Here is a 12,473-nt window from a genome sequence, read left to right on the forward strand (position 1 = left end):
ATGGCTTCATCTTGCATGTTTCACATAGGTTTAAAATATACTGAAGGGCTGAAGGGCTAAATAGGGCAGTTTAATGAGTGTTGTGCTAACACAAACAATAGTGGCATGCCCTTGAGACTGGAGTTTCTTCAGACTAGTTAAATATCTGCCCTTTGCTAGTCCCCATTCCCCAAACAAACTGTTCATCTAAATTATTACCCATTCAGAAAGATGTGCTTAACATCACTCATCTGCAAAAGGTTTAATTTGTTACTTTCATTCTCAAAGTGCAGGCCAATGTCTTTTATTGCAGCAAGGCTGGTTACAAAGGAACGGCTGCTGTGCATACTTTTTGGAAGACTCAAAGCTATTTACACATTAGAAGGACGTATCACCCAAAAGAATATAGGACTAGCCCGGTGCTTTTTCCTGGAATACCTACTGAATATTATGTTGAATTCCAGTGCCAACCCTATATCTAACAAACAGAAACCATGTGGAAGAAATAAAGCGGAACGTATGCATTCAGACAGTAATGAAAATGATAATTCTTGATTTCATTTCCAGTGCCAGGTATGGAAGCTTGTTGCATTTCTGACCATTTTACTGACCTTCCTCTGTGGTACGAGCAGACTTGGATTCGCTGTCCATTCCTTGGAATTCATTGAAATAAGGTCGAACTTTAATTTCATAAGTGACTCCCTTTTTCAAGCTGACGAGGACAGCACTGCGCTCAGTTGGGACTTTGACCTCCAAATTCTGCCACACAGCTGGAGAAGGTAGGCCAGATGTTTGGCGATACATTACTCGGTAGCCCTGAATAAACTGGGATTGGCGGTCGACCTAGAAATGGCATTAAATAACACATCAATACACATATTAAAGAAACAGAACTGTGTAAAAAAAAACCCGAAACATTGTCCTCAGGAAAAAGAAAATGAACAATCGTTAAAACTACTGAAATTAAAAATCAAGCTGCATTCTTGTAAGTCACCGTTGATTAATTGTCTATAAACAACATTTTTCTCACATTACTTGTTATAGAACATTTCTTTCTATTTTACTTCCTTCAGCTCTATGTATCATGACAAATACCATCTTAAACCATACACCAAGGCCCCACCCCTGCAACAAATCATGAAAAGAGAACTTTGGCGCAATGCTTACTGTATGTAAACTTCTTAAGCCCATCTTGGCTACTGATGTGCTGAAATACGGGAAGAAAAGAAAAACAAATTCTTTACAGAAAAGGACAAGCCTTTGAAGATACCCTGTATGCTTTCAGTTAGTCCATTACTTGGCTCACAGCTCATCTTTTCATCAGATGCTCAGGGAAGTAAAATAAACAGAAGGCAGATGCAGAGAACACAACTTCCAAGGACATGTGCTGTTTCTTGCCTTCACAGCCTGAGCAGCCTCTTTGCATCCTGGGGTTGTGATGCTCTCAGGCCATCAGATGGAGACAGAATGTTGGTTTCAGCTGATATTTTATATGTTGCTAGGCAAGCACAGTTCAAGATTGCCTATACATAAAAATTTAACAGTTCTAACTTGTCATAGCTACAAATAGGGTTTTTATCTGAAGGAAAAACATAAAATGTGTTTTATCTTGGAGAGGTTGCACGCATTTTTTTCCTCTCAGGGTGGGGTGGTCGGGGGGGAGGTATAAAACAATGATTCAAGTTCATGTCACGTTTGTATCAATTTTGCCTGAAAACAAGAGTCAAAACAATTTGATGGATAAAACCAAACTGAACCCAACAAATTCTGCAACCATCAAAAAAAACGAGCAAAAAGTGCAGCACAAATAACAAGACTAGCTGTTCAATAAATTTGGTTATAACTGAGTTTCAACAAGTAGGATTTCTTTTCTATTCGTTACAATTTGCTAGCTCAAAGATATTTCAGAATTAGATACATTTGTTTGACTTCTCTTAAGAATAAATGAATTTAAGGCTGAAAACGCAAACCAGGGGCTATATTATGCTTCTATAATCTTGTTACAGTTTATCGAGGCATTCAGAGGGGACACAGATTCTTAAGACATTAAAAAGCAGGGCAAGCAAGAAGAAAGCTTTATTTATGAGAGCAAAGCAGAAATGTCTTTCATCAAAACTGTCACTGTTAAAAACCTTGCAACATATGTTACAACAACATTAAGCTTGCATTTTATAAACTTCTCTACATTCACTTTAAGTGAATTTATGCACTGAAAGAGGGATATAACTCACAATAATAGCTTGTTAATACCGAAAGAATCAAGCTGTGTTTTTAAGAAGAACATTAAGCAGCTGTTTCCAGATGAAGGGAGTCTGTAAATCAGAGTAAATTGTTTTTATCCATGTTTGACTTTCATTAATTAAATGTTTTACGGACATAAAGACTTTATGAACCTCATGTTTACTACAAAATTCAGCAAGAATAAAGCTTTCATGCACTTTGTGATACAGAGTCTCAACCTAAATAACAATATAAAGCTCTGATGTTTAATAATCAAATGCCAAGTTTGATTCCTGCCTGACTTCTGAGTTACAAGCTATGCTGAAAGACAGCATAACTTTGTTAGAACTTTCCATTTTGTCTCTGCTGTACTTTTAAGCTCTACTGTCTGCTGCCTAGTGGAGAACATCTGAAAAATCAGGATTGACTTGGCTGAGCTGTCACCATGTGCTTCTACGAAACACTATGGAAACTGCTTTGTATGGCATGGTACAAATGCACCCACCAAGTCCCTGAGAAGAATGGGGCCATTAGAGTATACATATAGTATACTAACTTTGAGTCTTATCACTATGCCATATCTACTTGCATATAGGCAATACAAAAATCATTCATGCACTTCTTTTCCTCCTAGACTTCTAAGTTCTTAACCTGAAAGACTGAAGAGTACAAGGAATATGAAAACAGAATGCAGTAGTACAACCAGGCTATCATGTAAATAGGTGCTATAAACTGCCCTGATTTGGGGCTCACACAAGTTTCACAGCACTTTCAATTAGAAGTTTTATTACAACAAGGCTGAGTGATCTGCCCAGATTTCAGATTATTGATGATGATTCCATTGTTCAGGGTCTGGGAGGGTGCCTTTAGAAGAAAATACTATGCATTATTAATATCTTTTATAAGCCTTCAGTTGCATTCACTATCGAGGAGATGACATGAAGCTATTCTTCATGCCCACTTAATGTTTTAATGAACAGGGACTTTCATGTGGTCAAAATACTGGGAAGGTATTCAGATGCCACTTCACTTATTGAGAAAGGTGGAATCTGGGAGGGGGGTGGAGTTTTCTGGTTAGTAAAAATTTACTCTTGGGTAATTAATTCCGCAGACTGAATATGAGCCAGCAGTGTGCCCAGGCAGTCAGGAAGGCCAATAGCATCCTGGCTTGTATCAAAAATAGTGTGGCCAGTAGGTCTAGGGAGGTAATTGTGCATTGGTGAGGCGACACCTCGAGTACTGTGTTCAGTTCTGGGCTCCCCACCGTAAGAAGGACATTGAGGTCCTCGAGCGAGTCCAGAGAAGGGCAACCAGGCTGGTGAAGGGGCTGGAGGGCAAATCCTCTGAGAAGCAGCTGAGGGAGCTGGGGCTGTTTAGTCTGGAGAAGAGAAGACTAAGGGGAGACCTTATCACCACCTACAACTACCTGAAGGGAGGTTGTAGAGAGGTGGGCGATGGTCTGTTTAGCCCGGTGACAGGAGATAGGACAAGGGGAAATGGCATGAAGCTGTGCCAGGGCAGGTTCAATTTAGATGTTAGGAAAAAAATTTTTACTGAAAGAGTTGTCAGGGCGTGGAACAGGCTGCCCAGGGAGGGGGCTGAGTCACCTTCCCTGGATGTGTTTAAAAAAAAGGGTAGATGAGGTACTTAGGGATATGGTTTATCTTAGGATGGGATTGGTTGGACTAGATGATCTTAAAGGTCTTGTCCAGCCTTGTGATTCTGTGGTTCTGTGGTTCTGTAATTACATGGATTAACCAGAGATATTTGTAAGGTACAGGACAGGTTTATTTCACATATAAATACACACACATTTATGTGTGTACATGTATATATATATAGGTACACATATACATACGTATGTGTGTATGTCTATATATGCACACATGGTCTTCTGTATAATACAAAGCCTGTCACTTCAGCATTTCCTCTGCTTCTTACGTGGTAGTTATGTGCCACTCCAACAGCAGGTCACTAAAAATATGCTGAGTATTAAAGAATTGCATTCAGCTGTGCTAAACATCAAGCTCTGTAGGTCTCAGAAACATGCATCATGATTTGATAAAAGAGTGCAATTGTTTCTAGGTGTTCTTTTTTTTATATGGTGGCTGCCACTTCCTCACACAGAGAACCTGTTGTTACAGAGATTGCAGGAATTCTCTGCTCTGAATACCAAGAACAGAGAACATTTCCTAGACTTCCTGTGACACTCTTCACTGTTGAATTCAGGCAAGCAGCAGTGACATCTACTCAAGAGAGCTACAACAGTTGCTGGTCTAAAGATACGCTTTCTCCCTCAAAAGACATGCTGCAGAAAATGCAGACACCCCTCTGAAACAGAGAGCAATTACTTGGGCAGGTTCTGCTTAGAGCTGACTCAATGCTTTAAGGTGACCTGCAAATATAAGGGGTCTTGCATGCTCCTCCTCACACTTTTTTAGGATGAATACCCAGTGCAGGAGCTATCTACATAACTGACAACAGCTCTCCATTTCTGCAAACAGGAAATTCATTTTCCCTGTATGTTCGAACCCACCCATGCTGCAGCTGAGTATGAGGTAGGTTCAATGGCTATTAGATCCCTCAGTTAGGCTTTCAGGCTGTTGAAAAGACAGCAAAAATCCCACAAAGCAGCTTATGCTCGAAAATAAAGCCTTCAGATAAAACTGCTGATCTGCACCCTGAAGACATTTTTGTAATATGCTCTTTATTATGAAAATTTCTACCCCAAAACATCCTAAGAAATGCCATGCTCCCACAGCGGTACCCGCAGCAGTTCTCCATCTGGGCAGAAAACCTTGCACACCATGCTAAACTCACTGGTGACAGACTCACAGTAATCTCTGGAGTTTCAAACAGCACTAGCACTCATCTGTCCTACAGGAACAAGACAAAGGGTGATGATACACTGGAAAACTGTCTAAAGGACTTGACTCTAAGCTTCCAGTGAAGTGCATTCATTTAAAATCAATGTCAAATTAAAAGACAGAAGTAAATGAATTATCCTTCTGCCTGGTAGCCTCCTAGAAGGCAGCCAGGATTTCAAAGCAATCATTCTTTTGCCATATCAAAGAACTGATTTTTTTTCCTGCTTTACACCACAGAGATCCTACATAATGCTAGGAAACTTTTCACATTTGGCCACTAATGAAACTCTCGGTTTAATGTCCAGTGATTCTAGAAGTGCTGAACTATAGTTGAGGTCAGCTAAAAAAGTGCTTGGAGTACACAACATGTACTTGCAAGGCAAAATGATTTGATAAAAGTAAAAATAAATCAGGCCCAAGTTTTAAAATTAGCCATTAGATAACAGTGGGCATATCTGACTCCATACGGCTCATCAGCAATAAATCTCTCTGTATCTTACCTCTCTATGTGTAAAGTTAGGATACTGACACATTTTTTCATTGTGATGTTAAATTCAGTATTACTTGTAAAGCACCCAAATGTTACAGTTGAGAGCATGACAGATAAGCAAGTGTGTGAGACAAACTAACAATTTTTTATTCAATGCAAGGTTTCAATGCTATGAATTTAATAAGACCTGGCACCAAACACTGAATAAAGAAGATATAAAGAAATGTTGAACAGCTCCATGAAAAAGATCCTGTATGTGACCAGATAATTACAGTTATACCTTAGTACTTATGCACAAGAGGCATAAATTTAAGTGACAGAGAAAGCCTAACTTCTGACATTCCCCTTCTTTTAACACTGAATATGTAAGCCTGGCTTTCTTTTAAAACAGGCTAAATATGTATATATGTATGTGTATGTTTTGAAATTGTAACTGAGTAGCAGAAAACTGAAATTTTAAACTCACATTTGAAAAAATAAAAAGAAGTAAAAAAAAAGAGGAGAAAGTAAGGCCAAAACAATCTTACAAAGTAGGGAGAAATTGGTGTTAATTTTATGGGAGTCAGGTTGCCAGGAACTCAGTAATCAAAGATATTCCTTGGCATTCACTCTTTGAATAGCAAAAAGTACAACACAATGCATCTTATGACTCTCATGGCACTTCTGTCCTTTTGTATGATGTCTACACTATCTAACCATTTTATAGCAATAGTGTGGACTATATTCTCTGGATAGAATGGCTTTTTTCCTAGGGACTGTGGTTAATTAATTGGGTTTGTTCTGGTTGCTGAAAAGTTTCTAATTAGCTGTTTCAGAGATTTTTTGCGTGTCTTTCTTCCCTTCAGCAATTCTGAAACGTCTCTAGAGACTTTTATGTTTGTCAGGTGGCATAGGGTCACTGCTTTGAGGGATCTTCCCAATAAGGTGCTATAATCCAGAACACCTCACCTTTACTATGTTTTCTTCACTCATTACTCACTCAGTGGGGTCACCGAAAGACTCTTTAATACATACATACTTACATACATACACACACACACGCATGCATATTTACACACACACACATATATGCATATATTTGTTTCATTATAGTATAATTAAATAGTTACATTGCATAAAACTGAATTCTGGTTATATTGAGGCTTTCTGCTACAGTATATGCTAAAGCAAGGGTAAGCCTATGAAATTGCATTTCTGATAACTGTCACACCCAAGAAAGGACTTGAAGGAGCACTACACAGATGTGATCCAGGTTTGCAGTTACTGCCTGTGAGCATCCACAGTTTCTAAACTACTGACCCATCTGCTTGGGCAAAGGGTTTACTGCAAAGGTGAAAGTCAGACTATCTGGGAGTTATGTAGCAGCATTTTTAGAAAAGCAAGCTGAGTGTTGACATCAATGGCAAAATGCAATGACATATTTTCTAAATAATCTTCTAAGAATGAGAACTTTGTGGGTTTCTCTGTTTATGCTATTCTGCTTCCTGATCACTGAAATCTGTCAGAATAAGCATGGCATATAAACCCTCATAAATAGTCTGTGTTGTGCAAAAACAACAGTAATCCCTATAATACACAATCTATCGCCACACTTCTTATCTCTTATAATCCCCTGTCCACATTAACCTTTTAGCAATATTACATGTAGAAGAAAAGCCCTGGGCACTATAAATACCCCTTTAGCACAATTCATGCTGTATAACACAACTGTTTCAGCAACACACAGAGCAGTACTATTTCTCCAACTCTTCCACCCATGGCTCTTCTTCCTCTGGGCCAGATGCCCCAAGAGTAAAGAACTCTTCTCTGGTGTATAGTGCCCTAGGATTTCTCTCTCTCCTTCTACAGTTACAAATCCTTTCCTTCAAGCTTCAAGAAGGGGAAACATAGCATTTTGAAAGATAAATGCTATATTAGAAATTCTACCCAGTAGTTTGACCCCTCAAATAGAAATGCTGTTTAGCATTGCCAAAAAAGTTCTGGTGTTCTATAATGAAAGGATATCCACTGATTGTGGGTAAGGCTTATGCTAGAAAACCAGATGCTACATAGTAGACAAGCCATCAGCACCATGTACTTCTGACTTCTGTACTTTCCTTATAGGAAAGTTATTTTTGCATTTTTGGGTCACCAAATAACAGGGTATTGTCATAGGTCTCTATGCCTTAAAGTGGAAAGTGCTTTTTCACACAGTAATTTCACGTCGATATTTGACTATTTTTTGATGTGCACAGTAATGAGTCCACACATCAATTATCCTTTAGATTATGGTGTTAAAGCATATTCATTTTTATAACATTTTTCTAGTCAGACAGCTAGTTTGCTTTGAGCTGAAGACTTTGAACCTGCCTGACTTGAAAGAGAAAATAAAAAGACCATTTCATTACCACATATATATCCCTGTAAAATGTTTGAAGTCAAGACTGGAGCTTTTCAGGGTAGTAAAAAATCTGCAGGGATAAATAGGCAAAATTAAAGTACTATGAAGGTAACAATAACAGAAGCCTTACTGTCCAGGTGACTTGAACTGTCGTGGGTGTCAGCACAACAGGATTATGAAGTCGCACAATGACGTCTCCCAGTTCTTTCTGTACTTGCCTGTGATCCACGCCTTGTGCTGGTGGGCTGATATCTGTCACGCCAGACACACACATTAAAACAGTGTTTTAATGAGCTATATAAGGCATCAATAAGAATTAATGAATAGCTTAATGACACGATTTATACACCCTTTGTAGTCCCTTTTTTAAAACTATACCATACAAAGATTTAAATATGAATTCCAAAGCATATCAAGAAATGCAAATAAACCATACACCTTTAGCTGCTTAGGAAATACTGAAACACAAAGATGTTTAAATAAGTATTCGGATTTTATGGCAAAGTTTAATCAGATGTTTTCACTAGTTCAAAAATATTCAGATAATAATAATGTTGGCCAGATGTCTGGAACCAAATCAGTTAGTATAATTGAAGAAAATTAAGATGTTGGGGTTTGTTATTTTGTTAGACCATACATCACATTAAGTCATTATATGGTTCCACACTTTCACTAAGCTTCCCCTCTCCACATACCGTGCACACAAGAAAACAAACACTAAAAATAATAATTTTCTTCTCCAATGCAAATTTTCCCTTTAGAGATATAGATAAGTAAACTGAGCTCAACTATGAAAAGGTAATTAATTTAGGAACCCAATCTGATTCTGATCTCATAAAAAGCCAACAAAAACACCCTAACACAAAAAATTTTTCTCTTCAAGATTATGTCAAAGATTCCTTCAAAGTCTGTGAGGAGACCATTTCTTCCAGTCAAAACCTGAAGGAATTTGATCACTTAGGATACATCTATGGAAAACTACATCTCCATCTAGAGCACCACATGTGGCCCTAGGACCTTGTCCTTAGGGACCACATTTGGGTTATGCCCTTGTGTTAAACTGAATGAAGCTGTATTACTTTTGCTAAACAGGAACTGCAAATACAAAATATGCATTAGAAAATAGAGAAAGAGATGTGCAATGTATCTTTTTAGTGACAGTCCCTGGAAATCATAATTTTCTGTTACATTGCTCCAAAAGGAGATTTTTGAGCTACAGCTATCACCTAGCTAATGTATCACCACAGCACTCCCCTCCAACTTAGAAGTGAAGGTACATTCTAGAACCCAGTGAAGTCTGGGTCCCTTCAATGGATCCTTCAAGAATCTCACAACACAGTTCTTGGTCAACACTTACAGGTGCCCTTACTACATCAGTTGCCTATGTGCTTGCATAATGTCTGTTAGAAATACATACAGTTTTTATTTCTGCTGGGCTTTGCTTGTAATTTTTCCAGAAGAAGGGATTTGAAATACAAACACATATTATATTCTAAAAGGTGTGATACATTATGGTCTTGCCTGTCTAGGCATCTGCAACTTCTGCTTCGTTACCCATGGGACTCACTAGCCAAAGACACTTCCCCTCATTTTGGATCAACATCATGTGTCCTTGTGAAAAGAATATGCACATAAAAGGGATTTTTTTCCCCCTCTGACAATCTTAGGTATGGGAGTATGCAGCATATAATTTCTTTTTATCTTCTAAATATTATTAAGAAGAAATAAAAGTGCTCTTAAAAATGAAAAATTTAAATATAACAACTGAGTTTGAATCACATGCCTTCAGATTTTGAAATAAAGTAGGTTTTGATCACCAATATTTCAGCTTCATAATTCTGGATTGTTATGGGTTCTGAGCTACCAATAAACAATACTGCCACAGGCTACTACTGATATTCAAATGAAAATGGCTCCATGGATCTCCAAGGGGAATATAAACCAAATATGGATGTCTGTGAAGGAGCTTATCTAGCAAATTATGCCTATTCAAAGTGACCATGAAACAGAGAAATACAATAAAATAAATCTGCAAGACAGCAGCTCAGACTGGTTTACAGGATGATATTTTATTCTGCTATCCACAAAAAGCTATGGTCCTTGGTACAAAATACCTATAACTAGCCATGACTACATTTTAGGTTATGTTATCCTGTGGTATACAACCAACAAAATACCTACATGCCCTCAGGAGAAAAGACATTACTGTATAGTGTGTTTGTATGAACCACATTTCATCATTTTAATGGGGCATATGTCCAGAAGTAAAGGAATAATATGGGCTAATAACAGTAAGGAATTATTATCAAGATGTACACATGGAATTCTGTTTTCTGGTACGTGCACTTGGAAACATGCATATGTAATGCTCACAGTGTAATGCCTTACAATGTAATTTTCACATTACTAGGAGACTTCGGGTGGGAAAGCAGTTGATCTACCTATAAGGAAGTACTGGAATAATAAAATCATGACTCAAGCAGAACTAGTTTAAGAAGCTTTATTCTTCTCACAGTTAAGTGGTGTCTAAAATTAAATTGGTTATATATTTTCTCTAACCTCTCTTCTAACAGCTTCCAGTGAACTTTCTATTAGTTGCTAGTAATTTAAATTCCAGGGATATGATTATATATAGTTTATTTAAAGTGTTTTTTTAATATATGGTTTGGTCTGTTAAAAGTCGAATCAAGAAATCAACTCTTTTCTTAGAGTAATTACTGATTTCTCTGTCTGTATTCGATGTAAGTCATCTAAGGTAAACCTTTCAAAAGTGCCTGATTGTCTACTTGTAGTCCACTGGTAAAAATATGCATAAAATCCTTTTGCTTGTATTTGCTATACTTAGACCAGGAAATTAAATGCTCAGCTATTCAAGTTACCACAGACACCTGTTACAAATTAATGCCATATAGGACTGTTATAGCTGCTGCTTCTTCCTCCACGGCCACTGCAAATAGGCTTTCTACTGTGTGTCAGCTTCTTCTGTGAGCCCGAATTGAATTCAGGCGTAATTAGAAATCACATCAAAACATTATGTTAATTTTCAATTGATTTTATGATTTAATTCTATTAAACTGCAGGCTTGCAAAGAAGCTATAAATCCTGTACATGTCTCAGTGTGCTTGACTGCTAAACAGCTTCTGGAAATGGAAGCTGCAACACATGCTGTAGCTAATTAAAAGACATGTTTTTACTGAAATCAAATTGCTTGTCAGTATGTCAGATAAAAAGTCTATACTTGACACTCAAATGCCAAACAAAGTTGTTTTTTTTAACTAGGTGATAAGTTATGCAGACTAAAAGCTTGGTGCAATGAAAAGCATGAGTCACCCTGTAATAATGGGAGAGTTAAGAAAGAGAAGAAAACTTGTGATACTCGGTGGACAGTCAAGCCGTGAAATCTCCGCCCAACTCACTCCTTCAGCTTTTCAGAGAGCAGCTCTGCTTCTCCTTTTACAGCAATGATTACTATTTTGAGGGGATAATTATTAAAGACAGATTTATTCAGGAACAGACTGGGATGCAAGAGACTGGATGTCTCAGTTCAGTGATAAAGCAGTACCACCCTACTCCTGTTTCTCTCTTTCCATCTAGGACAAGCAAAGGAACCAAACCACTTACACATGGTGGAGGCTGACACAAGATGCATGCTTCATGCACACTTTTATAACTGCCATTAACAGAGACAATCACATTCTAAATTAACTGTGAGACAAGCTATTACTTTGGACTCAAAAAAATCATGATTACAAAAAATTATTAATTCCTGTATTCCAACCTGTTTAACACAAAACTACACTCTTTAATGAAGGATTCAAGCAGTGTGTTGTCAGAGACAAAAAAAATCCATGCTGTGAAGAGGAATTTGTGGCACTTATACACAGTTAGAGCTTAAAGAAATGTGAGCAGAATTGAAAGGCCAATTCAATAGCAATGGAGGGCAGCAGCTATCAATTAGATCACCGTGTTATAATTGAGGGATTTCAGTTCAGCCTTCCTTCTGTTTTGTGTGGTGGACTAATATAAAGAATTCAGAAATCTAGGTATATAAATAGTAGAAGCATACTTTTCTTAGAATAACTTTAAAATATTCTTAGTATGCAGATGCCTTAGTTTACATGAATTCTCAGCCTAAAGTTGGATCTGATTAATCAATACACTACTTATACTTTCTGCAATTCTTTTGATTAATGCTATGTCTACATACTATCATAGTACATCCCTATTATAACAATGGATAAGAAGTAAGGGCATGGAGAGAGAATATACTAAGCAGAGCACTTTTCAGAATAGCATGGGGAATTCCCAATACTTTCAATAGACATCAGGCATCATGGAACACACACAGTCGAAGTGAACTGCAAGCCAAAAGGTCTACAGCGTACCAAGGATTAAAGAGCTAACCTATTTCTCCTAAGCTCCAGATTGATACAGCAAACATTGGACTATCTTTTATCTTTATTGGCTAAGCTCAATTCATGAGTTCTTCAGTCAGAGTGCCAAAGCCAAATGGCCAGGCTGACCTATTGATCACTTC

General features: G+C 37.7%; 1 protein-coding gene across 1 annotated transcript in view; it reads right to left on the reverse strand.

Moving 5' to 3' along the window:
- Nucleotides 1–12,473, reverse strand: part of ROBO2 (roundabout guidance receptor 2) — a gene marked incomplete at its 5' end in the record, with an annotated part of 461,552 nt that overhangs the window by 73,223 nt on the left and 375,856 nt on the right. Inside the window, 2 exons of the mRNA XM_084279241.1 lie at nucleotides 591–822; nucleotides 8,067–8,188. Coding sequence (XP_084135367.1) covers nucleotides 591–822; nucleotides 8,067–8,188 — 354 coding nt within the window. The remainder of the gene's footprint in view (nucleotides 1–590; nucleotides 823–8,066; nucleotides 8,189–12,473) is intronic.

The sequence above is a fragment of the Gallinula chloropus genome, assembly GCF_964237585.1.
Source record: "Gallinula chloropus genome assembly, chromosome: 1".
NCBI classification, from domain to species: domain Eukaryota; kingdom Metazoa; phylum Chordata; class Aves; order Gruiformes; family Rallidae; genus Gallinula; species Gallinula chloropus.